This window comes from Ursus maritimus, unplaced genomic scaffold, assembly GCF_017311325.1.
Source record: "Ursus maritimus isolate PB19 unplaced genomic scaffold, ASM1731132v1 scaffold_22, whole genome shotgun sequence".
NCBI lineage: Eukaryota > Metazoa > Chordata > Mammalia > Carnivora > Ursidae > Ursus > Ursus maritimus.
Window position 1 is genome coordinate 36,015,270 of NW_024424675.1, and position 27,915 is coordinate 36,043,184.

The 27,915-nt window shown below is 44.5% G+C and overlaps 1 protein-coding gene across 1 annotated transcript in view; it reads left to right on the top strand.

Annotated features, from left to right (window-relative positions):
* Positions 1 to 27,915, top strand: part of ARFGEF2 (ADP ribosylation factor guanine nucleotide exchange factor 2) — an 89,887-nt gene that overhangs the window by 44,187 nt on the left and 17,785 nt on the right. Inside the window, exons 15-27 of the mRNA XM_040638440.1 lie at positions 1,519 to 1,630; positions 2,152 to 2,357; positions 5,120 to 5,204; positions 5,307 to 5,478; positions 6,086 to 6,237; positions 7,351 to 7,479; positions 8,530 to 8,688; positions 11,490 to 11,637; positions 12,787 to 12,886; positions 16,096 to 16,136; positions 16,241 to 16,410; positions 21,489 to 21,640; positions 26,804 to 26,976. Of these exons, the coding sequence (XP_040494374.1) occupies positions 1,519 to 1,630; positions 2,152 to 2,357; positions 5,120 to 5,204; positions 5,307 to 5,478; positions 6,086 to 6,237; positions 7,351 to 7,479; positions 8,530 to 8,688; positions 11,490 to 11,637; positions 12,787 to 12,886; positions 16,096 to 16,136; positions 16,241 to 16,410; positions 21,489 to 21,640; positions 26,804 to 26,976 (1,799 nt within the window). The remainder of the gene's footprint in view (positions 1 to 1,518; positions 1,631 to 2,151; positions 2,358 to 5,119; positions 5,205 to 5,306; positions 5,479 to 6,085; positions 6,238 to 7,350; positions 7,480 to 8,529; positions 8,689 to 11,489; positions 11,638 to 12,786; positions 12,887 to 16,095; positions 16,137 to 16,240; positions 16,411 to 21,488; positions 21,641 to 26,803; positions 26,977 to 27,915) is intronic.

A 27,915-nucleotide genomic window follows, 5' to 3' on the forward strand; every position in this document is an offset into this window, starting at 1 on the left:
CTCTTGCCTTGTTAGCGTTATCTATGTATATTTTTTTCTGAACCATTTGAAAGTAATTTGCACCCACCGTAATACCTCAGCCGTGTATCTTTGAAAAATGACATTCTCTCATAAGCACACCATCATTAGTACAAGCATTGGTACATCTTAATGTGTTTCTTTCCAGTCTCTCACACACACAAATACATAAACTCAGTCTCCTATCCTGTCCAACTTTTGAATGATTAAGTTAGTAAATTCAGTTTGGTTTAAAAGTTGATGTTATAATACTTACTAAGTGAAGTGTTGATCTCATTTCCACTCTCCCTGGCCCTGTATCGCCCCCAGTCTGTTCTCCCCACAGCAGCTACTCTTTTAAAAACTTAAATCTGGTCTTATTACTCCCCCGCCTAAAATCATTCCAGGTTTCCCTCTCTTCATCAAAGCCTGATCCCGTCCCCACCGCCACTGACCTCATCTCCTGCCAGTACCCAAGTCACACGGTGCACTTCAGTCCCTTAAACACCTTGAACTCTTCTCACCGTTGTGCCCTCTGCTTGGAATACTCCTGGGTCTTTTTCCTCCCTCAGGTCTGACGAAACCTCTCTTCCTCAAGGGAGTCTTCTGTAGCCGCCTGTCTGCAGACTGCTCTCGCTCGCATCTGATCTGTGTCCTTCCTGCGCGGCTCTTGCCCCAGCACATAACATTCTCCAGTGCAGGGCCTGGTAAATAGCACACTGAATTTAGCCATAGTGAAGTGTGCCTGCCTTTAACAGGAGACAGAAGCCGTACTTAAGCACTGTTAAAGGAAATCCCAACGTGGACAGCCTAGGGCTGTTATATTGGCTCTCATGGACATCAGAGATCCAGGCTCTTTTACTCTTTCTCTTCACCATCATTTTTTTCTTTTTTTTTTTTAGGTGGGGAGGGCAGAGGGGGAGAGAGAATTTTAAGCAGGCTCCACACCCAGCGCAGAGCCTGACATGGGGCTTGATCTCACAACCCTGAGATCGTGACCTGAACCGAAATCAAGAGTTGGATGCTTAACACAGTTTTCCCCTTCAGTGTTCCCTCATGGTTCAAGGTGACTGCTAGAGCACCAGCCATCACACATATACTAGGGAATAAAGGGGAAAGTGCAAAAAGAATATACCTCCCAGCCAAGCCAGTTTTGTTTAAGGATCCTTCCTATAGAAGTACCCACACCATTTCTGCTCATATATCACAGGCCAGAACTTTATCACGTGGCCGTACTTTAAGGGAGGCAGGAAAATGTAGTTTTTATTCCAGGTGGTTGTGTGCCTAGCTAAACATCTAGGGCTTTCTTACTGTTGGAGAGGAGGAGAACAGATGTTGGATGACAGCCATCAGACTCTGCTGTAGCTAGGTCAGAAATTAAAGGTGAATTCAGAGAAGGCTCAGGACTCACAGGACCTTCCTGAGCTGATAGGCAATGACTGTTCATGCCTCAGATGCCAGCTTTTTTTATCCTCTAGATTTTGAAATAAGTAACCCATGTCTTGTCTCTTCTTGAAACAGTTTCAACAAGAAACCCAAGAGAGGCATCCAGTTTCTCCAGGAGCAGGGCATGCTGGGAACATCAGTTGAAGACATTGCCCAATTCCTGCACCAGGAGGAGCGCCTTGATTCTGTAAGACTGGGGGTTGGACGCTTGAGTGTAGGTTTTATCGGGTTTCATCAGCTTGAACCTAGAGCGTGGCGGACCCTGAGTGCAGTGGCTATTGTCCACACCCCTGTTTATAGCAGTCCTACTTATTCCTTTGGCCAGTGTTGCAAAAAGCTCCCAAGAGGTAGTTGTGTACTTGGTGGAACAGTGTCAGAACCTGAAGTGTCCCTTGGCTGCTAGAAACTTCTGGCTGCCTGTCTGCAGCTAACCTCCCCCCTGAGTGTGTCCCATCATTCTTTCATCTTTAAGTCTCTTGTGCCTCCTCCTCCTGTTCTGTCTGAGACAGGATAGACTGAGCCTGGAATGGGTGGGTGGGTAGGCAGCAGGCAGGCTTGGAGTCGCCTAGCTTTTCTAGCAGGCCAGCCTGTTCTGGGTGTTGAGAGCAGGGCATTCTGCCCCCCCCCCCCACCACTCTCCCTGAATTGTGTTTTACTGTGGGTTCACATATGACAGTTTCTAGATGTGAGTGGGTGTGTATGTTTCAGACCCAAGTAGGTGATTTTCTGGGAGACAGCACAAGGTTCAACAAGGAAGTGATGTATGCCTACGTGGACCAACTTGACTTCTGCGAAAAGGAATTTGTCTCAGCCCTGCGGACGTTTCTAGAAGGTTTCCGTCTACCTGGGGAAGCCCAGAAGATTGATCGATTAATGGAGAAATTTGCTGCAAGATACATAGAGTGCAACCAGGGGTGAGTGCTGTGTTGAAGTCCCTTCCATGTCATCTTTTTGCCTGCCTCAGAGCACTGATCTTAGTTTGGTTGGGAGTTGAGTTTAATCTTTCTAAATTTGTGCCAAACAACCAAAGTTTCTGTTACGATGTGCCAGATACTGTGCTGAGGGAATATCTCAGATAAGACCTCACAGCTTTTGTTTCTGTCCCCTTTCTGCAGACAAGGAGATAGAGGACCAGAGAGGCTAAGTAACTTGCCCACGTTCACACAGCTAAAGCCCATGCTGTTTTGATAAGAGTAATTTTATGAGTTGAGAAGAGGCCCTTGGGCACCTCTTTCCTAATTAAGAACAGCTCCCTGATTTAACATATGGGGTGGATCGCAAGGAATTTTGTCTTTTCTTTGATTACATACTGATGGGCAGGTTATTAAAAGTGGCTGCATAACTAATAAAACCCGCCTAAGTACACGATTTCATCTTAGGTCTTCTTTTGGTAGGCAGTTCATGTTTCTCTAGGAAGTGGAAATTAAAAAGAGAGCTAACCTTTATTAAACATCTCCTGGGGCACATGGGTGGCACAATAGGTCGAGTCTCTGACTCTTGGTTTTAGCTCACGTCGTGATCTCAGGGTCATGAGATCGAGTTCCGAGTCGGCCTCTAGGCTCAGTGGGAAGTCTACTTAAGACTTTCTCGGGGGCGCCTGGGTGGCTCAGTCGTTAAGCGTCTGCCTTCGGCCAAGGGTGTAATTCTAGGATCCTGGGATCGAGCCCCGCATCGGGCTCACTGCTCTGCTAGGAGCCTGCTTCTTTCTCTCCCACTCCCCCTGCTTGTGTTCCCTCTCTCACTGGCTGTCTCTCTCTGTCAAATAAATAAATAAAATCTTTAAAAAAAAAAAAAAAAGCAGAAGACAACTTTCTCCCTCTGGGGGTGCCTGGGTAGCTCAGCCATTAAGCATCTGCCTTCGGCTCAGGTCATGATCCCAGGGTCCTGGGATCAAGCCCCGCATCGGGCTCCCTGCTCGGCGGGAAGCCTACTTCTCCCTCTCACACTCCCCTTGCTTGTGTTCCTTCTCTCGCTGTCTCTCTCTGTCAAATAAATAAAATCTTTAAAAAAAAAAAAAAAAGGCTTTCTCCCTCTGGCCCTCCTCCCTCATGCGTGCACACGTGCATGCTCTGTTTCTCTCTAAAATAAATCTTTAAAAACAAAAAACAAACAAAAACACGTCTCCTGTATGTCAGCCATGCCATGGGTTTTACATACATTTCATTTAATTAATGGTAAGCGTGGGAGTAGTGTCTCCATTTTTTAGAGAGGAAACTGAGGCTCTAGGAGATTGAGCAACCTGTCCCCAGTTAATCAGCTAGTAAGTAGCAGAGCAGGATTGAACATGGATTGTCTAACTCAAAAGCTCACACTCTTTCCCCTGGGCATAAAGTGAAGAATGTCCGAATATACTGTGAACATGACGTGAAAATTGTTCAGTAGAGACATTTTGATAACAGTTTGCCTCTCGGGTCAACTTGGTTTTCATATTTATTGGTTCTAATCCTCCAGGTGCACAGCAAGCTGTTCCCATTAGATGCATGGTCAACAGAGGCAGCATCTGGTCATTTTAACCCAGTGGACGTTAGAATTTGCCCTGAGGACAGAAGAGATGTTACTTATTTTGAACGTATCTCCTGTGTGGACCTTGGTCTGTTTCTCTTAATGGCTAAACATGTTAGATTGTTTCATCTTAGAATACAGACCTTTTGTTAGGTTCTTCAGAGTTTCTGCCTTTCCTTTTGGGGATGATTTGGACAGACCAGTTTTTGTAGCTTTAGCCTCACCTATTTTGAGGCTGTGTATCCACACATTTTTTGTCTTTTCTTGTCTAAGGCAAAGAAGTCAGACTTCACCGGCATGTTGTGTAGAACAACATAAATATTTTTCTTCAAATTTTGCTATTCAGTATTACAGTGGGTAATGTAAGCTGTAACTAATAGCTGAACAGCAGTTTTCTTTTTTTAAGTTTGTTTGTTTTGTTTTGTTTTGTTTTGTTTTAATATCTGCTGCCAGCATGGGGCTTGAACCTACAAACACAAGATCAAGAGTCACACGCCCTACCGACTGAGCCAGTCAGGCGCCCCTGAACAGCAGTTTTCGTCCTCTTGCTTCCCAGTGCCTAGCACAAAGTAGATGCTGTCAGGAACAGGACCAGCATGAGGCAGGTGAGGCACAAGGGTGCAGACTGTAAGAGGGCCTCACTGTCATGTTCAGAGTGAGGGTCTCCTTGCATTTTGTGCTCTGGGTGCCTCGCTTGCCACACCCTAATCCGGGGTTCTGGCTGCACCTTAAGAATCTTCTTTAAAACTTGACTTAAAAGTGCTTTATTCAGGGGCGCCTGGGTGGCGCAGTCGTTAAGCGTCTGCCTTCGGCTCAGGGCGTGATCCCAGCGTTCTGGGATCGAGCCCCACGTCAGGCTCCTCCACTAGGAGCCTGCTTCTTCCTCTCCCACTCCCCCTGCTTGTGTTCCCTCTCTCGCTGGCTGTCTTTGTCAAATAAATAAATAAATAATCTTAAAAAAAAAAATAAAAGTGCTTTATTGAAAGAAACCTAAAACCTGACACAATTTCTTAATTAGCTGTTTCTACACTCAAGGTCATTAGTTATTATTCGATGGTGATAAAAGCATGACTAGTTTGGCCTCACTTGAAACAGTCGGCCTGCTTTCAGTGCAGCGTGTCTCCATTAGCCTCTTCTCTGTGTGTGCTCTTACATCTGAAACCTTCTCTTCCAGGCAAACCCTGTTTGCTAGTGCCGACACTGCGTATGTCCTAGCGTACTCAATTATCATGCTAACCACCGACTTGCACAGCCCTCAGGTAAAATATTTTAATGATTTATATATTGTAGTAGCTAAATAAGGAGTTTTATTTGGGCCATTGGATGTTTTCTAAATGGCTTTTAATTTTTTGTAATTTCAGGTAAAAAATAAAATGACAAAAGAACAATACATTAAAATGAATCGGGGTATCAATGATAGTAAAGATCTCCCGGAAGAATATCTCTCAAGCATCTATGAAGAAATAGAAGGCAAGAAAATTGCCATGAAAGAAACAAAAGAGCATACGATCGCAACCAAATCTACTAAGCAGAGTAAGGTCTAATGACAAATTATTTCTATTAATTCTAATTTTCAAGTGTATTGGATTGCGTGATTAAGTTCCCTGATGATAAATTTAATTTGCCTGTCTAGATACCTGAATAGTAAATGTGTTTAAATCAGTTATTGTGATTATGTTGATTCTCTCATACCCATCTTCTTGCTAGATTTGTGATTAGCCACAAGAAGGAATTTAAAATGAGTAATCTGAAAGCTAAATTAGCCCACACAATGTTCCTTAAAACTGCTTTAACGCCAGCGGTGATTGTGCCAGCCTTGCTGAGAATTCTGTGAGGGAAGGCCTGTGACACTCTCGGCTTCCGCAGAGCGTAGAGATTGAGAGCACGGGCTGCAGAGCCACACCGGCCGGGGTCAAGGCCCACCTCCACTACGTACTGGCCGATGTCCCTGGGCAAGGTGCTGAGCCTCTCTGTGCCTCATTTCCCCCTTCAGGAAAATGGTAATATTCGGAGCACACTCGTGGAGGTGCTCAGGAGGATTTGTGACTTAACCGTTGTAAATCTTTTAAAACTGTGCCTAGCCCATAGCGAGCGCTCAGACGGTGTCAGCAGCTACTGTGAGACTCTCATTTCTTTGTAGGCGTAGCTAGTGAAAAACAGAGACGGCTCCTGTACAACCTGGAGATGGAACAAATGGCTAGAACGGCCAAAGCTCTGATGGAGGCTGTGAGCCATGCCAAGGCTCCGTTCACAAGTGCCACTCACCTGGACCACGTCCGGCCAATGTTCAAAGTGAGTATCCTGAGAAGCCAGGCCCTGGCTCGGCCTGATTCTGCAGGTGGCCAGCTAGAAGCTAACCAGTGACTCTGTAATGAAGAGGTGGACGAGAGGAAAGGCCAGGTCTGGGTGCACAGTAACTCAAGTGAGTCCTTCCCAGAGGCCCTTTGATGATGCAGGGGATGTGCCATCGCCGGCCACAGGTGTGGGCTCCTTGGTCAGAATGGCTGGTTTGAATCCTGCCTTTGCCACTGTGTAGCTCTGTGACCTTGGTCAGCTTACTGAGTCCCTCTCTGTGTTCATCATCTGTAAAATGGGGATAAATACAGGGTTGCTATTGGGGGTACTGGGGGACTGAATGAATTAAGAATTATTCAGGCAAAAAAAAGAAAAGAAAAAGAATTATTCAGACAAAAGAGACCATTTTATTTTGACTTTTCACCTCCATGGCCTCAGGGTTAGTTTACCAGGTGAAATTAGTTGGAAGTAAAAGACAATATCCTGAAGTCTCTCTGTTTTTAAAATTCTAGAAAAGATACATGCCTTATATACCTAACGCATAATTTTTCTCTAAGGTGTTTTTATAGTAGCTGTCAATATCCTGTTAGTTCATCAGTTCTAGATTTTTGTGACCCTTTATTTCCAGGGAATTCACAGGAAAATTGGAGGAAAAGTAAAGTCGAAAGGAATTAGGAACCTTTCAAGAAACTAAGCTCATAGAGTATGAGTTGCGTGTAGGTTTTATTTTGCATGCCAGCCTCTGATTGGCACTGCCTGCCTGCTGCACTGTGCGGAGAAGGGTTCTTGTGCCCTGAATAGACGGCGCAGGCAGCGGGCTCTCCAGGTGATGAGCGATGTCTGCCACGAGCACAGGTAGACGTGGTGGTGGCGCGCTAGCCACGTACTTCTCGTCCTTCCTTTTGAACTGTGCATTTAGTAAGGAGCATATCTGTAGTGACACCTTTGACCCCAGTTGAGGAGGAACCATTTTATATTGTGAATAGAGTAGATTGAAATCAAACTAGCAGTGAACTTGGCATCCTGGCTCTGCTCATAACTCACAGTGTGGCCTCTAAGCTGTTCCCATGCTGAAACTCTAGACATGATGGAAACCTCGCTTCCTTCCAGCTGGTGTGGACGCCACTGTTGGCAGCCTACAGCATCGGGCTGCAGAACTGTGATGATACGGAGGTAGCCTCACTGTGTTTGGAGGGCATCCGGTGTGCAATCCGGATTGCCTGCATCTTTGGAATGCAGGTGGGTGGAAGTGAGCAAGGCTCCAGAGATGCTGGTGGGCTGTGTTCTTTCAGATTTGGCAAAACTTAGAAACTATCAGACAATTCCAATTAGCCAAAAATATCTCAAGCTACCTACTCATGCCTGCAGAGAGGAAGCCCGCAGACTTGTGCTGACGACAGTCTCAGGGGGAAAATTGGAGATTTGGATTGTAACCTTCTTTAGTGAGTAGGTGGGGTCTAAGCTACTTGATTGGATTTGACAAAACAGACTTCCTATCCATCTACCTAATTTGCCTGCCCTAGTGCTAAAATATTACTCCTCCTTTTAAGTTCAGTTTTTATTATAATGTCCTTCGTTTCCAAGTCTTCTCTGGGGGAAATAGTTTACTACAAAATGAGTATGTCTGTAAACCTTTGAATCTAGAAAAATTCAAGCAACTCAACAAAATACAATTCTCAAACTCTTAGGAAATTAGGAGGCTGTCAGCCCCATGCATCACTTCCTAAGTAAGTGATGCCCCCATTTATTTTGAAAAACTCAAATCTTCTATTCCCATGTATTTTGCAGTTAGACATTTTCTTCTGTACGAAGACCTCAGGCTTCGACATCAGACAGTCTGGGTTGCAGAACCTAGCCCTGCTGCTTCTCTAGCCCCGTGACGTTGCCCAGCTAACTCCTCTCTAAGACACTCTTGGTCTCCTCTTCTGTAGAGCTGAGAAAATAGGCCTACCTTGCAAGATTGTTGCAGAAACTAGAGTGTGTGTGGCAGTCTTAGCATTCATCAGATTCTTCTCCTACTCCCTCCAGAGGGAACGGAACATAGAACTTAAGTGTGAGGTCAGTGGCAAAGGAGAGAGCCGGCTCTCGGCCATGTGGCACACAGGGATGTTCAGTAGCAGGAGGACGCCAGCACGGAATAACTGGCATATTGATGTGTCTGAAGCCTGTTAGGTGATGTGTGTACCGAAGGTATCAGGAGCCCGGTGCACACACAGTCCCGTGGATGTGCAGATGGGCACGCTAAGGGTAGAATCTCAGCTCACTCTCTTGCTTGAACTTCCGTTGCAGCTGGAGCGAGATGCCTACGTTCAGGCTCTTGCTCGCTTCTCCCTTCTGACGGCCAGCTCCAGCATTACAGAAATGAAGCAGAAAAACATCGACACCATAAAGACACTCATTACAGTGGCGCACACCGATGGCAACTACCTTGGGAATTCCTGGCACGAGGTGCGTTTCCTTTGAAAGCCTGGTAAATGCCTTTGCTTAGTTAGGAGGACTCCCAGCACTCCTCTGACTCAGTGTCCGTCTTCTCTCTTTGGTCAGTCCAGTTCTGGAACTAGAGTCAAGCCTCGATTTAACTCTGGGCTTTCCTTTATCCACAAATGACCTCACGTCTCTGAAAGCTTCTGGGGCTGTGGTGGGTGCGTTCAGATGCGCCGCGTCACGGAGCGCCCCCTCCCCAGCAGCTCCTGTTCGCAGGAGTGCTCCTGCAGCAGCTTTCCTTCCACGTGAGCGCGCTGCCCCAAGCCCTTGTGCTCCTGGGCGTGCATGTCAGTGTGTAGATTTAGAAAACGCTGGGGGCCTGATCTCTCTCCTGATCGTATCTGAAAAGGATAAAAGTGTTAACATCCTGAGTGATAGCATTATGCAGGCGATTTCTTTTCTGCTTTTTTCCCTTAAATTACATTACCTGATTTCTCTGGTGTCCGCACATATTGCTTCTTGCTTTAGGGAGAAAACTGAAAGAGTAGAGGTGAGTGTGCAGAGTGGCGGGGACCGTGGGCACCTAGAGGGGACATGGCTGCCTCCTCCCCCACGGGGTCAAGTCCTTAAGGGGGAGGGCCCGGAGCTGGACTGCCGGGGTCTGGTGTAGGTGTGCAGCTCTGCCTACCTGTGTGGCGTGCACGTCCCTTCATTCCCAGGCCGCACCTTCGTGGGGTTGCCATGAGGTGAAGGGAGGTCTTGTGCAGGGCTCAGAACTGCATTTGGCAGGTGGTGAGGGCTCAGTACGTGTTAGCCTCCCCCCCCCGCTCATCATGGCATGTACCTTTGTCCCCTTTCACCCAGCCTTTCCTTTCTCCATCGCAACGCTGGAGTTTTCCTTATTAGAAAAGATGGAGTTGTAGGGGGTGAGGGTAGGGAGGGCTGGTTGGTTGGGTTTTGGTTTTTGTTCTTTATCTCTGTGCCCAGGGTGGGGCTCAAACTCAGGATACCAAGATCAAGAGTCACATTCTCCACCAGCTAAGCCAGCCAGGAGCCATTTTGTTGTTGTTTTTGCTTTGCTTTGTTTTTAAGAAGTAATTTCCTGTTTCCTGAGGAGTCACAATATGTAGTGAATAAGTAGCTGCTTTCTCTTATAGAACTTTTTTTTTTTTTAAGATTTTATTTATTTGACAGAGATAGAGACAGCCAGCGAGAGAGGGAACACAAGCAGGGGAGTGGGAGAGGAAGAAGCAGGCTCCCAGCGGAGCAGGGAGCCCGATGTGGGGCTCAATCCCAGGATTCCAGGATCACGCCCTGAGCTGAAGGCAGACGCTTAATGACTGAGCCACCCAGGCGCCCCTAGAACTTTTTTTAACGTAGGAGGCTGATCTCCGTGGGGTTCCTCCTGGTTGCCGGGTATATAACAGCACCTGGGAATGTTAAAATGAATCACCACCTATTTGATGGTCAGAAACCTTGAGAAATCAGGCTGGAGCCAAGAAGTCCTCGGCCACAAGTTGTTGACATACTTGAGACTCTGGCCCTCCTCAGCTTCTGGAAAAGGGAGGGAGTTAATAATAGTTTACTGATAATAATTTAGTAGTATCATTGTATGTGGAGCAATCAGGGGATGGCTCTTTCTGGTAGAATTAAGTACCTTTCTCAGTCAACAGGAAGTTTATAAGTAACAATACCAAGCAGTGCTCAGTGGTGTAGTGGACTCCATACTCTGAGATTGGATCATAAAGTCAACATGAAGGGCAAAACTCAGCTTTAGTTAGAAGTTCCCATGAAAATCCCTGAGGAAGGGTTTACCCGGAGAACTCTGTGCTGTCCCTCGATAAGTTTCTGGCGGCCAGTTTTTCCTCCAGTAGAAGTCGAGACCCATTTCGGTTTCTTCAGATAAGCTCCAGTCGAGAGAAGGCTTGCGTGCAGGTGGGTCTTGTCCACCCCAGAACCACCCCGTGGGGCCAGAACCTGCAGTCTTTTTTCCGACTGCACACCCATTCCAGGGCATGTTCTCATTCATTCAGTTATCTGGATAATAATCACCAGCTATTTTAGGTGCTGGGGATTCAGCAGCGAACAAGACAGCATTAATGCCCTGTGGGTACTTAAGGCAGAGGACAAGCAAATACATGGCATAATGCCAAAAAGTGGTAAAGGCTAAGGGGAAGAAAAGTGTGACCAGGGGATGGTGGTAGAGAAGGTGGTGTGCAGTCTCAGGGCAGTCAAGGGAGGTCTCTGAGGGACACGTGTCTGAGCCGAGAATCTAAGCTGGGAGTGAGCCATGGGGAAGAGCATAAGGAATACGTTCTAGGCATAAGGAGCAGCAAGTACAAAGGCTTTGGGGGTAGGACGAGACATGTCAAGTTATCGGAGCAGCAGGGAGGCTAGTGTTTTGTGTCTGAGGGGTAGAGTAGAAAGGAGGTGAGGGGGGCTAAGTCAGCCCAGATGGCCCACTTGCTGGGTAGCACGGTGGGTGGGATTCCCTGCTCCAAAGAGCTTTTTCTCTCTTTCTCGAGTGCTTATCACATTTGCATAATTAAACATCTATATGGCATAACTCCCTTGTACCACCTTTTCTTTTGGTCATTTTCTCTTTTACTTTTAACAGTTTGGAAAAAAAAAATAGTGATGTCTCTCTTCCAGGTCTGTAGTCAGTGGGTTGCCTCACCAGGACTAGGAAAACCACCCTAAGACCCTCAGATTTCATTCTCACCTGAAAAGCTGTGTATTTCAAAGAGCTCTCGAATGACTAAGATTGCAGTGACCTTTTCAGGCCGGAAATGGAAACTCACTTCTTCACACCTTCTTTTCATTAGATCTTGAAATGCATCAGCCAGCTGGAGCTCGCTCAGCTGATAGGAACCGGTGTGAAAACCCGCTATCTGTCTGGATCTGGGCGTGAAAGAGAAGGGAGCCTGAAGAGCCATACGTTGGCGGGAGAAGAGTTCATGGGCCTTGGCCTTGGTAAGACACCAGGCCCCACGGCTGGCCGTCACGGAGTCACAAGTTAACCAGAATGAAACGCCTCTTATCTCAGCAGGACTGTCACGTAAACCAGCTCTTCCTTGTGTGCCCGCTGACAGTATGTCTATTAATGGAAGTGGAAGTGCTGCTTTGGCTCTCTTACCTGTGATTAAACTGTTGAGTAAATGCCTATTTTATCAAAATCAGCAGGGTGCATTACTTTTCTTTCTATGCATACTAGTGTATTGGGGGTAGAAGCCATTGGCTTTAGAAAGGCTACAGCTTTAGTACCTAGTGTTAGAGGAATGGGTATGTGTATCTCTCGATTTTGAAAAGTAGATTCAACTTCTCTTTCCACGTTCATTCTCCTGAAAGTAGAATGGTTTCTCATTGAATCGAGAGGCTTCCGTCGGTATCTAACAGTAAATAAGGCAAACAAATGTGCTGGACCACATTCTAAAAACTCGGTTTATGCATTTTAACTCATTTAATTCTCTTAACAATACAGTGAGATTGGCACTGTTACCATCCTCATCCCATAAATGAGGAAGGTGACGCTGGGGTGAAGTGACTCGAGCGAGACCACACAGCAAGAAATAGCAGGGGCAGGTTTCAAACCCAGGCTGTCTCAGGGCAGAGGGCAGGCTCCTAGGTCCCACGTACACTGATCGGAATAGGACAGGGTACAGTTAAAAGCACAGAGTGTATGGAAGGGGGAGGCTGTAATAGCACCCGCTTCTAGGGCACACGCAGGGATGGCTGGAGAGAAATCTGGGAAAGCACGCCGGACGTTGAGAGGTATAAGCCGTACCGTCTTCCAGGAGCTCTAAGTTAGTGCTGCTTAACTTTGTATTCGTTCTCCTAAATGTAGGCATTCAATACTATAAAAATGTGAAAGACTTAAGAAAGGAAGGTGGTTGGTACAAGCAAGGGAGCTTGTGTTTTAAGAATAAGAACGGATTTTAAACGCCGAATGCCAAAACCTACGTTTAATTTTATTCTGTCATCAGTTGAGGGTGTTTTTGTTTTGTTTTGCCTGCAAACCATTCTCTTATGTGACTTGTCTCTGCGTATTGATGCCACAGAATGCTTTGTTCTAAATACTCGACTGTTTTAGAAGCAATGTTGATTTTGCGCGTTGTGTTTCAGGTAATTTGGTGAGTGGTGGAGTGGATAAAAGACAGATGGCCAGCTTCCAGGAATCGGTTGGTGAGACCAGCTCACAGAGTGTGGTTGTAGCTGTAGACAGGTAATGATTTTGTTCTGCAGTGAAGCTGGACTGTCCAGTAGCTTGGCACATCCTCTGTGTGTACTAATGGATTCCTAATCTTTTTGACTCTTGTAAGTGTTGTGAGCTCTAGATCGCTCGAACTAAGAAGTAGCACACGCGATCCACAGCTACTAATAACCTTCATGTTCGTTTGAATTCGTGACCTTTTTAAAAACAAGAGTTTTTGCTTGTGCTGATGTTTTAGATTACCTCGTTTCCTTAGCAGAAATTACTTGTTTAAAAATTTCAAGAAGGGTTTAAGATATAAAGCCTATCTATGAGTGAGAGGTGGCCACATAGTTTGCATTTCTTTTTTCTTAGAACCTTTCCATGATACCTGTTTACTTGAAATTAAACATCCATGAGAAATATAGGTATTCTTACTCGAAGACATTCATTAGATAGCAGTATTTAAAATATGAATTTTCTAAAATGAACAAACTCCTGAAAAGTACCCTTGAATAGTCATGTACACTGCTGTTCATGTGGTTAATGACCTGTCCCATAGTATTAAATACAGTGTTGAGATGATAGCAGTATAGAATTTGGGGCATAATTTGTATTGTTCTCAGAACAATCCTCTTAGTAGTTTAAACTCTTTAACAAGGTATGTTGATTACCTTGTTCCTGATGCTTCCCTGCTTCTCTCCAACAGAGATACTGTCTGTAACATAGTTTTGATGGGTTTTCCTCACATTTTTCAGTAGGTTTAGGCTAAAAGTTCAAAGTGTTTATTCTTCCATTAACCACACTTATTTCTTCTCTGTTTCTCTGCCTTAGCTGGATCATGGACAATAGTAGTCTTCCCAGCATCATTTTGTGCACCATTACATTTTTTTTAATTGAGATATAATTCACATACCATAAGACTTATTCTTTTAAAATGTAGAATTCAGGAGGCACCTGCGTGGCTCAGTCAGTTAAGTGTCCCACTCTTGATTTTAGCTCAGGTCATGATCTCAGGGTCATGAGATCACACTCTGCAGGGAGTCTGCTTGAGATTCTTTCCCTCTACCTCACCTTCTGCCCCTCCCTCTGCTCACGCACGCTTTCTCAAATAAATAATCTTTAAAATGTCTGTATACAATTCAGTGGGTTTTAGTATATTCAGACTTGTGTGGTCATCACCACTATTAAATTTCACATTTGGTCTTAGCCAGAAGGCCGAGAAGCTATTCCGCTATCAAATTTCATCGCATTTCCATCAGCCTGTGCTTATCATTATCAGTCACTCCCCATTGCCTCCCCTGCCAGTCCCGATAGCCACTAATCTTCATTCTGTCTATATAGATATGCTGATCCTGGGCAGTGTTGAGTTGTCCATTTCTACCTTTCAGTTTTATCTGTTCTGCCTTATGATTTGGGGGCCTTGTTGTTAGATGCATATATGTTTTTATGTTTTCTTGACAGATTAAACCTTTTATATTATAAAATGTTCTTTGTCTCTAGTAATGATTTTTTCAATCTCTTGTCTTATATTGGTGCAGCCATTCCATTTCTCTTCTGGTTGCTTTTTCATATGCTATGTCTTTTTTATTCTTTTACTTTCAACCTGTTTGTGTCTTCTAATCTAAAGCGAGTCTCTCCGGGGCAGCTGGCTGGCTCAGTTGGTAGAGCATGCGACTCTTCTCTCAGAGTTATGAGTTCAAGCCCCACGTTGGGCATAGGGCTTACTTTAAAAAAACAATAATAGTAAAATAAAAGAAGTAAAAATAAAGTGAGTCACTTCAGACAGCAGATGGTTGGATCATGTTTATTTTAGTCCATTCCCCCAATCTCTTCTTTTGGATGAAAGTGTTTTATCTATTTACATTTAATTATAATTTAATTGTTGATGGGTGAAATTTAGATCTGCTCTTTTTCTCTTTTTATAAATATGTGTTATGTCGTTTTTGTTCCCCCATTCCTTCATTATCAGTGCCTTCTTAGGTGTTAAGAAATTTTCTAGTGTATCATTTTACTTTCCTTGTTTCTTTTACTGTAATTTTTCAGTGTTTTTCTTACTGATTGCCTTGGGGATCATGATTAATAACATCTTAACTTTTAACATTCGACTCTGAATTACTGTCCACTTAATTTGTGTGGTGTGAAACATCTTGGCTCCTATGTAGCTCCATTCTCTGCCCTCTCCTCTGTGCTGTTGCCATAGAAGTTTACACCAGGCCTATGGTGGAGCGTTTTAAAGCCTCCTGTGGTTGGGGCAGCTGGGTGGCATAGTCGGTTAAGTGTCTGCCTTCGGCTCAGGTCATGATCTCATGGCCCTTGGGTCAAGTCCCACATCAGGCTCTCTGCTCAGCAGGGAGTCTGCTTCTCCCTCTCCCTCTGTGCGCTCTCTCCCTCTTCTCTTTTTTGAAGTAAATAAATAAACTCTTTAAAAAAATAAAATAAAATAGAGCCTCCCGTGGATGTCTCATTCCCAGCTTTTCCTTTTAGGTTTTTGGCCAGGTCCTTGTTTTTCCCCAGCTGTGACTGCCACCTCAGGTCGTTACTACAGATTGCTTTTAACAAAAGCCCCAGGGACAGGGCTGCACCAAATGAGGTCTGAGTCAAAGACAAATCCTGGAAATGGGGGTTTTCAGGGTACTGCCAGGCAGGTCATGTAATGTCAGTTCTGAGACTGGTGTTCTGGGGGGAATTTCAGGACTGTTCTGTTCTTTCATATGGAGCTAGGTTGCTGGTTTCACAGTTACTGCGACTTCAAAGCTGTTAGTTTTCAACATTCCTGTGGAACGGGGAAGACAGTAATGGAAATAGGCCAACCTAAAACACCGTAATAGTCTCTGTCTATACCAAGATTGAGCCATTTTTCTTGAATAAACATTTTACCAGCCTTTGCTAATTTCCGGAGTTCAGTCCTGAAAGAGCTGGTTTGGGTAGTTTTTTGTTTGTTTGTCTTACGGAGGAGCAGCTTGTTGGAGGTCCTCACTCCCCCACTCCCACTGTTGTGACACCACGTGCTGTTATGTTTTACGCTCCCTTTTGATGTGTCGCTTTTTCTTTCTACCATTATAGGCATTTATGCTCTGGGTTCATTGACCAGTTTTGTACCTCTGATGCCTCAATCATTTATTTTAGTGGAGGTACCAGACCTGAAATGCTTCATTTTTGACTTTTCTTCAGTGTTTGAAATTGAAACGCAGCTTCCAAATCTAACGTTTATTTTACTGTGTCTGGAATTATCTTCCTAGAATTTTTACTGGATCTACCAGACTGGATGGCAATGCTATAGGTATGTATTTGTCACTCACGTGTGACAACTATAGAATCCTCATGTTGTGCCTGTCTGGCCATTACTAACGAAGCCTCGCGTGTGTCGTTGGGTCTGGCCTGTAGTTGACTTTGTCCGCTGGCTGTGCGCCGTGTCCATGGACGAGCTGGCTTCCCCGCACCACCCCCGCATGTTCAGCTTGCAGAAGATTGTGGAGATATCGTACTACAACATGAATCGGATCCGGCTGCAGTGGTCCCGAATATGGCATGTGATTGGAGATCACTTCAATAAGGTAACTCTCCAAATTCAAAAACCACTCCATCAGTGTCCAGAAAAAGGCAGGCAACTATATTCAAAGAAGAAGCAATTGAGAGTTTAGGTACTTATACAGATTTTTCTGCTATCCAGAAGTAGAATGTTGCTATGAAACCTTTTATAAGCCGAAATGGTGTAAAGCAGAGAGGCAGTAACCACTAATTTATATGAAAAAATTGTGAGCATTGCCACACCCCAAAAATAACCTCTCTTAGGCTTTTCTGATACCTTAGGACACATCTTGCTCGCGGTGCACAGAACTGAGATAAAGCCCAGATGTTCACTGACACAGTTCAAAGCTCTGGTGGCTTAATGCTGAGATGCTGAGTGGAGTTCGTGGGGAAGGGGCTTGGCAGCACTTGTCTTGCCGCTGGGGTGCGTGCTGCCTCTATAACAGCTCGCGGCAAAATGAATGCTAAGTGTCACTTTCACTTTTCACCTTTTTTTTTTCGTTTAATAAAAGCAAAACTGCTCTTTGGATTTTTTTTTGGTTAGTGAAAATAGATACTAAGGTAGGTCTTTCATAAAAGCAAAGTGGTGCATGGGGCGCCTGGGTGGCACAGTCGGTTAGGTGTCCAACTCTTGGTTTCAGCTCAGGTCATGATCTCGGGGTGGTGGGGTCAAGTCCCACATCAGGCTCTGCGCTCAGTGAGGAGTCACCTTGGCACTCTCTCTCCCTTTTCCCCTTCCCCCTCCCCCCCAAGCATATGAATAAATCTTTGAGAAGAAAAGCAAAGCGGTGCAGTGTGACATTGCGAGAAGCAGAGGATACTTATAATTCATTTCCCTTGTGCAGCATATTTACATACTGCTAGAACTCATGGAATATGAAATTAAAATCTTAGTGGCATTAAAAATACTTTAATATCCATATCCATAGGCTAACAACACAAACATCACTATGGTCACTGGACAAACAGTGGTGTTTGAATGCATGGCAAAATCGTCTAATGTCTTCTTTTTTTTTTTTTTTTTTAAAGATTTTATTTATTTATTTGACAGAGATAGAGACAGCCAGCGAGAGAGGGAACACAAGCAGGGGGAGTGGGAGAGGAAGAAGCAGGCTCATAGCAGAGGAGCCTGATGTGGGGCTCGATCCCACCGCTGGGATCACGCCCTGAGCCGAAGGCAACCGCTGTGCCACCCAGGCGCCCCCGTCTAATGTCTTCTGAACGACCGAAGGTTAAGCTATGTTCCATATAGTTTCACTGTTAATGTCACTGCTTCTTATAGGCTGGCTTTCGTTGCCACCACTCTTCAGAAACCTTTGTTGAGAAAACTAACATTTATTTTATTTTTTTAATTTATTTACTTATTTGAGAGAGAACGCACGCACGCCAGCTGGGGGAAGGGCAGAGGGAGAGAATCTCAAGTGGACTCCCTGCTGAGCACAGAGCCTGACACGGGGCTCCATCCCACAACCCTGAGATCATGACCTAAGCCAAAATCAATAGTCGGCGCTCAGCCAACTCAGCCACCCAGGTGCCCCTAGCAAACGAACATTTATTTTTCCATCAGGAACAAGTTAGAGATTGGTGTGTTATGAAACTGACAACTACTGAGAGAAAACCAGACTACACTCTTCTCTCTCCGCTAGGGGCTTCATTGCCTACATATTGGCACACACTCAAACAAAGTTTTAAAAATCAGACCGTGTGTGTATTGTGTATTTGTGTGTGCGTGTGTGTGCATCTGTGATGCCATTAACTTCTTACAGGAAAGCTAACAGCTGAATAGCACTGTTTCCTACCAAAGCATACTCCCTGGTTTCAAAGCATTTTTCTTACTCCTGGAGAATGAGGAGTTGTAATACAGATGCATAAAAGTACTATGAGTAAAAAACAGTTTATCCAAAAGAGAACTGTGCTCTCTCCATTGAATGGAAGAAACTTATAAAAAGAAGCAGGTGACCTTTCATCTGAACCCTCAGGAAGGACACAGCCATGAGCCGGCACAGGACCCAGAGCAACTGTTTGTTGAGTGACTGGTGGATGCTAGCACTGTCATCTACAGTGACCAGCTAGCTCAGCAACCAGCTTTCTCACTGTTCTGAGTAAATAACTTCTTAGTGGACCAGCTGACTTAATTAGTGTGAAATTGCTTGAGAAAGGGAATGCGGACCATTATCATTACTGTACCTCACCTTGTATTCTTGTCCAAGCTGGTGACCACTAAGCTGGAGCAAACGTTTCTCACTTATTCCATGAAATCTGTCCACTAGCAGCCATAGCATCCTTTTTTCTCTCAGAAGTAATAATCCAAAAGTGTCTTGGTAAACCTTTCCCAGCTTCTCAGAGTCTAGACTTCATGTCCAGTGGGACTTCTTCAGGAGAGAACATCGTTTGTACAAGTAACTTTTCCCACCTGCAGTTCTGTTCTCAAGACTCTTCAGGTGTCAGTTCTCGGTTATCTGTGGGCCACTTACGGGCAGCTTGGGATGTAGGCTGACAGATAGTAATGAGACATTTCATGGCTGTCACCTTCATTACCAATGTCTGTTCCACTCATCAGAGCCATTAAGCACAAAGTTGTGGACAACTCAGTTGCTCCCTCTGGGGCTCTTCATTTGTTGTACCACCTCAGGAAGATGTTCTGCTTCCCCTTGGGAAGTGGAGCACATAAGAATCTTGTAGGTTTGAAGAAACGGATGGCTGAGTACGGCTGTAACTTAGCTCTTGGCATTCCGGCAGTCTTGGGAACAGTCCCGTGTTTCTCTTCTAAAGTAGGACACATGTGTGTCCCGGGCTGTGCAAAGTTGCACCATAGGTATGGAGTGTATTCCTGCTGCAGGATTTCCTGAATCCTGATGTTTAGGAGAAGAATATTCTTTTTATTAGTATTTAATTTAATGAATGTTACATAAACACCTTAAAAAAAAATTACAGCTGAAGCCACGTTTGACCATCACCACTCCCCTATTGAACCCTCCCCAAAACTAATTATTACCAGTTTGTTATCTATCTTCCCAGACATTTTTCTCTGCACGTGTATGTGTATATACTCCTAGAGATACAGATAATATTGTCTTGGTTTCTTTTGCTTTTTTGATAAAAAAACATAATTACTATTACACTAAGTGCTTCCTCCACTTAGCAAGGAATCTTAAATATTTAACTCTGATATTAGTATGTATGAATTTGTTCTTTTTTAAATTGTGGTAAAATACATATAAAAATTTGTCATTTTAACCATTTATAAATGTACAGTTTGCTACTGTTAAGTACATTCACATTTTGTGTAACAGATCTGCAGAGCTCTTTCTTCATCTTGCAAAACTGAAACTCCAGACCCATTGAATACTAGCTTCCCATTCCTTCCTCTGCCCTGCCCCTTCCCCGAGTCCCTGGTAACCACCATTCTGCTTTCTGTCTCTACAAATTTGACTACTCTAGCTGCCTCATGCAACTGGAATCATGCAGTATTTGTCCTTTTGTTTTTGTTTTTTTTTAATATTTATTTGTCAGAGAGGGAGGGAAGGAGCACAGGCAGGGGCAGCGGCAGGCAGAAGGAGAAGCAGCTTCCTTGCAGAGCAAGGATCCTGATGGGGGACTCAATCCCAGGACCCTAGGATCATGACCTGAGCCGAAGGCAGATGCTTAATCAACTGAGCCACCCAGGCGTCCCAGTATTTGTCCTTTTGGTTTTTTTTGTTTGTTTTTAAAGATTTTATTTATTTATTTGACAGAGACAGCCAGCGAGAGAGGGTACACAAGCGGGGGGAGTGGGAGAGGAAGAAGCAGGCTCTTAGCGGAGGAGCCTGATGTGGGTCTCGATCCCAGAACGCCGGGATCACACCCTGAGCCTAAGGCAGACACCTAACAACTGCGCCACCCAAGCGCCCCCTTGTCCTTTTGTGACTGGTCTCTTTCTCTTGGGATCATGTCCTCAAGGTTCATCCATGTTGTAGCATGTGACAGAATCTTCTTTTTGTTTTAAAGGCTGAATGTATTTCTTTTTAACTGCCGAATGTTACTCCATGTCTGTGAACATACCATTACATAACCGTTTCCTATTGATGTTCCAATTTTTCTTTATTACAAGTGATATTGCAACATTACTTCTGTTAAAAATAAAACCTTTTCAGGTCAGACCACGTGCCAGTGAAGTTTCCTGCTTGGAGCAGGCTGCTGCAAGATGCCCCAGATCCCTTGGCAGGGGTTCTGGTGGGAAACATTCCCTTGCTCTGTTTGAGGGATTCTTCTTGAGGGAAAAATATGAGAAGCACCAACCAAATATATACTCATAACTCCAGACTCTAAAAGTAGGTAAACTATAGACAAGTACAATTTTAAGGAAATTGAAAAGCCTCAATATTTGTGCTGAATTTTTTGAGGCTGATGATAATTATAATCATCTGCTTCAGGCGACAGATGTGGGCAAGTATGAAAAGGCTTTACAGAGGGGCGCCTGGGTGGCCCAGTTATTAAAGCGTCTGTCTTCGGCTCAGGTCGTGGTCCCAGGGACCTGGGGTAGAGCCCTGCGTCGGGCCCCCTACTCAGCGGGGAGCCTGCTTCTCCCTCTTCCACTCCCCCTGCTTGTGTTCCCTCTCCCGCTTTCTCTCTCTCTTTCAAATAAATAAAATTTTTAAAAAAGAAAAGGCTTTATAGAGACTTTAAAGTCTTTTGACTTCTTCTGTGTATTTGGATAAAATTAATTAGCACGTGGGGGATTGTTGTTTAACGGGTATAGAGTTCCAGCGTTGCTAGAGTTCTGGAGATGGGCGCAACAGTATGGATGTCCTTAGCACTACTACACTGGGCGCTTCAAAATGGTTAAGATGGTAACTTTTGTGTTTTATGTGTATTTTGCCACAGTCTTTAAAAAATTAAATAGCACATTTGAAAGCACTTTTAGTTAAATGTGCAGTACTGATCTTTCATCATTAAAACAGAATGGCCCAGGTCATAGCCAAGAAACATCATGTTCTTTTCTCCTTAGGTGTGTTTTTCCATAGCATTTATTTCGAAGGCAGGCTGTCCATTTTTGACGTTCAGAACCCCACATTCACAATTGTTGTACTGTGCCTATCTCACCTCCCCTCCCGTTCCTGCTCAGGTTGGCTGTAACCCCAATGAAGATGTGGCGATCTTTGCTGTTGACTCCTTAAGGCAACTCTCTATGAAGTTTCTCGAGAAGGGAGAATTAGCCAACTTTCGTTTCCAGAAAGATTTTCTGAGGCCCTTTGAGCATATCATGAAGAAAAACAGGTATGTGCATTGTCAGATTCCCCATTGGAGGCCTAAAAAGACCTCCTAACACTAATCACACAATTAATATTTTCTTCCTTTGTTGATGGAAACAGGTAAAATGAACAGACTGATTCACATGTATCGTTTCTAAGTACAAAACTCAGATCTGTGTGTGACCTTTCCCCGAAGGATAGATCACACCGGCACAACTAGTAGAAACATGCCATGCGTTCTTACTGGGGTGGGGGCTGACGTTGTTCAGAGAAAGAGCCACTGTGGAGGCATCCTAAAACAAGGTCAAGAATTATGTGACCCATCCTTTCTGCCCCAGGAGGGTGACAGAAGAGATCAGGACAGCTGTCCCTCTGAAGCAGTCACCCTGTTCATGCGTTCACTTGGCCTATTTCTATTGCAGCCTGCCAGCTGCTGGTACTATTCTGAGTGCCAAGGATACAGCACTAAAGAAAACAGTCAAAAATGCCTGTTTTCCTCTGGCCCCTGTTTTCATCGGTGCAGCTGGGTACATGGGTGTTCATTACCATATCATCTTTACTTTTATATGTGTTTGAAGTTTTCCTTAATGAAATTAAACAACATTGTTTAGGGGCATCTGGGTGGCTCAGTCGGTGAAGCATCTGCCTTCAGCTCAGGTCATGATCCCAGGGTCCTGGGATGGAGCCCCGCATTGGGCTCCCTGCTCAGCAAAGAGCCTGCTTCTCCCTCTCCCACTCCCCCTGCTTATGCTCTCTCTTTCTTTCTGTCAAACAAATAAGTAAAATCTAAAAAACAAAACAAAAACCAAAAAAAACTTGTTTATATTCCAGTGAGATAGATAAACAAGAAAATAAATGTTTAAATCAACGTAAGGGGATAAGAGTAGAAGCACTCCTTTATATGGGGCAGTCAGCCGAGATGCATTTGGTAGGTTGACCCTTAACCAAAGTGAGGAACAAGCCAGGAGTGGCTGTATGTGATCTTGGGGAGAGTGTTGTGAGCAGAGGGAAGAGCAGGAACAAAAACCCTGCAGCAGAGTATCCTTGGCATGATAAGGAGGAGCAAGGAGGCCAGGGTAGCTGGGCAGAGTAACCAAAGCAGAAAGTCCTGGAAGATGAAGCTGTAGTGGCAGCAGAGTGCCTGGGTCATGAAGGAGCTGTCAGCCTTGGTCAGCACTTTGCCTTGTTCCCTGTCAAAGACAAAAGCCATTGGAGGGTTTTGAGCAGAGAGGTGAAATGGTCTGACATACGTTAAGGGATCTTCTTAGGTTTATCCGTGGAAAATGAAAAGCCACTGTAATTGTTCAGATTTGGATCAAGGGGGTGAGGCACCATGGGATTGGATTCTGTACACATTTTCAAATGGAAAGCCTACACCATGTACTGAGGAATTAGCTGTGGGGCAAAAGAGGAAGAAATGTCAAGGATGACTTTCAGGTGTCTGTCCCACCACTAAAATGTGTCCATGAGATCTGCTTAGATTTTTTTTTTTTTTTAAGAAAATGAAAGCTTACGAGTTCAAAGGCCGTAAGCCAGTGTGGATCGTTTGGGGTAACAAAAGAGCAGCAGAAAAGTCTCCCTGGTATGTCTCTCTCTCTTTTGGTTTTTCTCTTCATCACCTTACTGCTCATTTTAAGAGAAAATAAAGCCCGTTCCAGAATCTGGCATCACCCTGATTTTTATTTTATTTTATTTTATTTTATTTTATTTTATTTTATTTTATTTATTTTTTTAAAGAGAGCAGGAGGCAAGGGGAAGAAAGAGAATCCTAAGCAGGCCCACCCCCAGCATGGAGACCAACGCGGGGCTTGATCTCATGACCCTGAGATCATGACCTGAACTGAAATCAAGAGTTGAACGCTCAACTGACTGAGCCACCCAGGCGCCCCTCACCCCTGATTTTAGCGTACGCACAGAAATACCCTCCGTCCTTTGGGGACACTGTTCTGAGTGCGGAGGAGTTGGAGGCCTGGCGTGGCAGCTGGCCTAGTTGGCTGGTGGCACTGATGGCCAGAATCCCAGGTCCTCCCTGCCCATGCCATGGCTGTCCAGCCAGCATTTGAAAAGGGACAGAGCAAGTTTAGAATCACACATTGCCAGCCACTCTCAGACACTGTTGATGGAACTGTAACTTGCTATAACATTTTCAAAAGCATTTGGGCAGTGTGCAGGAACCTTAACATTTCTCTGCCCTTTGATTCACTAATTCTGTACTTCTGTAACTCTTCTAAGGAATTAATTTGAAATACAGCAAAACGTTGTAAATCACACAAAGTAATTTTTAAAAAACCAGATGCCACCTAAATATAAAAGTGTTAAGTCAGTGTTGGTACAGCCAAACATGGACTGTTGTGCAGCTGTTCAAGACATTCACAATGTTTATGATATAGGAAATGCTTAATAGTTCGGTCAAAAGGGCAGGTTATAGAGTCGGACAGTGTAATAAGGACAGTTTATCAGTCTCTCCCTGTGAAATATCATACTGTCACATAAAGGAATTTTTTTGTTTCATTATTTTTTTTCTACATTTTCCAAAATATTTACTGTCATCACATATTACTTTTAATAATCAGGCAAAAATCCTCTTATTTTAATTTATTATTGTATTTTTTTTAGTAAACTTTTTTTTTTAAGATTTTATTTATTTGAGAGACAGCAAGAGTGAGAGAGCACAAGCAGGGAAGTGGCAGAGGGAGAGGGAGAAGCAGACTCCCCACTGAGCAGGGAGCCCAGTGAGGCTGGATCCCAGAACCCTGGGATCATGACCTGAGCCAAAGGCAGACGCTTAACTGACTGAACCACCCAGGCACCCTTTATTATTATTTTTTATGCAGGGCGTGAACCCATGACCCTGAGATCAAGAGTTGGACACTTAACTGACTGAGCTATCCAGGCACCCCGAAAAGCATTTTTTTAATTATTTTTTATATTTTTTAAATTTTTTAATTATTTTTTACACAGGGCGTGAACTCATGACCCTGAGATCAAGAGTTGGACACTTAACTGAGCTATCCAGGCACCCCGAAAAGTTTTTTTGTTTTTTTTTTTTTAAGATTTTATTTATTTGGAGAGAGAGCATGTGAGCAGGAAGAGGAGCGTAGGGAGCTGAGCATGGAGCCCTACATGGGGCTTAATCTCACGAGATGAAGAGTCGGACGCTTAACTGAGCCACCCAGGCACCCCCCAAAAGGCATTTTAAAAACTAAATGTAGAGGGGCGCCTGGGTGGCTCAGTTGGTTGAGTGTCCGACTCTTGATTTCAGCTCAGGTCGCAATCTCTGGATCATGAGATCTAGCCCAGTGCTGGGCTCCACGCTTAGTGCAGAGTCTGCTTGAGATTCTCTCTCTCACTCTGCCTCTGTCCCCAACCCCTCATGCTCTTTCCCTCTCTCTCTGTCTCAAATAAATAAATCCTTAAAAAGCACATGTAGTTCTTCCCAACGAGCTGCTTTTCTTCGCCATGGAGGAGGCAATCATGAATTCAGTTGTATTATGTATTAAAGTCACCAAGGTATGTAGGCAGTCCTTTGTTGTCTGTGGGTGACGTATCTGTTTTGTGGACTCGGAGCTATGTTTTAACTCGGTTTTGACTTTCTCCTTGCCTTCTCTAAATGACCGATTATCAGTTAGTATGGATCCCGCAGATGAACATGAATGTTACCCTAAGCCAGATGAAATTTGCAAGTCAAGTCTGCAATCCCAAAGCCACTCTAAACGGCTTTCAAAGCTAGTGGTGTATGGAAGAGATAGGTTTGTGTGGCCTTGCTTCTTGTTACTTGTGTGATAATAGAGCTCACCCCATAACTGCATATGTCTTAATAGGTTGCAAGACATACATACTAACCTTTTGCAAATATCCAGGTAACACCATGTTGAACCATGCAGCTGCTTCAGAAAATGGGCCATTTTTTATGTCTTCAGGTTTTGTTTTGTAATAATTAAATTTAAAATTTTGCCTCTCAAATTGCATGTGTATATTCCCATCCATGTATATGTGTTTACTATACACATATATCCCTGCCTAAAAATCTAAGGACATGCACCAAGAATTTAGGCATGGTCATCTCTGGGTGGCAGAATTATGAGTATTGTTAGTGTAAAGGTTCTCAGCCAGAAAAACTGACCAACAATGCCTTGAACCACAAAGCTGTGTATTGTTTACTTAAGAAGTCAGAGGCAAGCCGACCCACGTTTGGTTCCATAGCCCAAATTGTCATTGAGGACCCAGCTTCTTTCTTTTTTGCTATTTTTTTTAAGGTTTTATTTATTTGAGACAGAGAGCAAGCAGGGGGGAAGGGGGAGAGGGAGAAGCAGGCTCCTTGCTGAGCAGGGAGCCTGATACGGGACTTGATCCCAGGACCCTGGGATCATGACCTGAGCCAAAGGCAGACGCTTAACTGACTGAGCCACCCAGGCGCCTGAGGACCCAGCATTTTTCTGTCCCTTTGTCCATCCACAGGATCACTTTTTATCTTTGAGCCTATTGTTTTGTGATGCTGAACAGAGGGTCTAGCTCCAGGCATCATGCTGTGTTCAGAATGGGAATACCAGGAAAAGGTGCAGAGCCTACCATATGTATTCGTTGTAAGACAAAAACAAAACTATAGTAGAAACCCCTCCCCTTCACATTTCCACAGATTTTCTCTTACATGTAATTAGAACAGGTCATGTAGCTTCCTTGGCTACAAGGGAGGCTGGGGCATCAAGGACCTGGTACATGAGACAAGATTGTCATGTTGTCTTGTCCTGTTTGTGACTGGCTCCCTGAGGTCAGGCATGTTGCTGCCTGCATGAAATCAGAGTTCTGTTACCAAGGAGGTGGGAGGACAGCTGCTGGGAAAGCAGCTGACTGTCTGCCATGGTGATTGTCTTAATGTTTTTTCTTTTTGTTGTATCTAGTTTAATTTTTTTTTAAAAAATGAATGTGGATTACTGTGCGCTTTTAAAAATGTGGTTTTGGGGGGCACTCGGGTGGCTTAGTTAGCATCCCAGCCTTGATCTCAGCTCAGGTCTTGACCTCAGGATCGTGAGTTCAATCACGCCTTGTGTTGGGCTCCAAAAAAATAAAATAAAAATAGAAAAATAAAAAATGCGGATTTTCTAATGCATTGCTTCTAAGTGATGCCATGTTCATTTCTCTTCCCACCATTCAAAATACGTACGACATGGCTCCCCCATTCTTTCCTTAGGTCTCCGACCATCCGGGACATGGTGATCCGCTGCATTGCACAGATGGTGAACTCCCAGGCAGCCAACATCCGCTCGGGCTGGAAGAACATCTTTGCTGTGTTCCACCAGGCAGCCTCAGATCACGACGGGAACATTGTGGAGCTGGCCTTCCAGACCACAGGCCACATCGTCAGTAAGTAGCTCTCATGTCCCACCTGTAAGTCTAAAAGGGTGACCACTTATTTCCTGTCTGTTTACTCCCCAGAAAGGCTTCCTTGTTTCAGGTCGGCTGTGATATGATAATGTGCCAGGTGGTGTTCTCAGCTCTTAACATGTGCTTGGACATGTGCACAAAAACCCCGTGAAGGATAAATAGCTGATTCTCATTATCCACAACCACAAAACCAGTGCTTCCAGCGCTTTTGTGGTCGTTTGTGGACATGTGCGTGCATTCAGCAGGGAAGCACTTGAGTCACCCGGGCACATGTTCCCAGCCGAGGCTAACAAGGCGACCCTCTCCCTTCTTGTTTCAGCTCTCTCACTATAAATAAGTAAATATCCTTTCCGTGGTTTACTTACTGCCACGTTTTTTTGCATTTCTGTTTTTTTGTTGGTGACTTCACCGTTTAAAATGGCCCTGAAATGGGCACCTGGGTGGCTCAGTCGGGTAAGCATCTGCCTTCGGCTCCAGTCATGATCCCAGGGTCCTGGGATCAAGTCCCACAGCAGGCTCCGTGCTCTGCGGGGAGCCTGCTTCTCCCTCTCCCTTTCCCTCTGCCTCTCACTCTCTCTTTCTCATGAATAAATAAAATCTTAAAAAATAAAAATAAATAAAATGGCTCTGAAGTATGGTGCTGGAGTGCTCTCCTGTGTCCCTGAGCACAGGAAGGCTGTGATATGCCTTATAGAGAAAATACATGTTTTCAAGAAGCTTCTTTCAGTCTTGAGTTAAAGTGCTATTGGCCAAAAGTTCAGTGTTGATGAACCCAACGCTATGTATAAAATACGGTGTCTTTAAACTGAAACACATGTGAAACAAGGTTATGTATTGATTGGTTAATTAAAACGTTGTGACCAGAGGCTCGTGGGCCGTACCTCCATACGTCCCCTAGGAGCAGTCGTTCTTCACTGT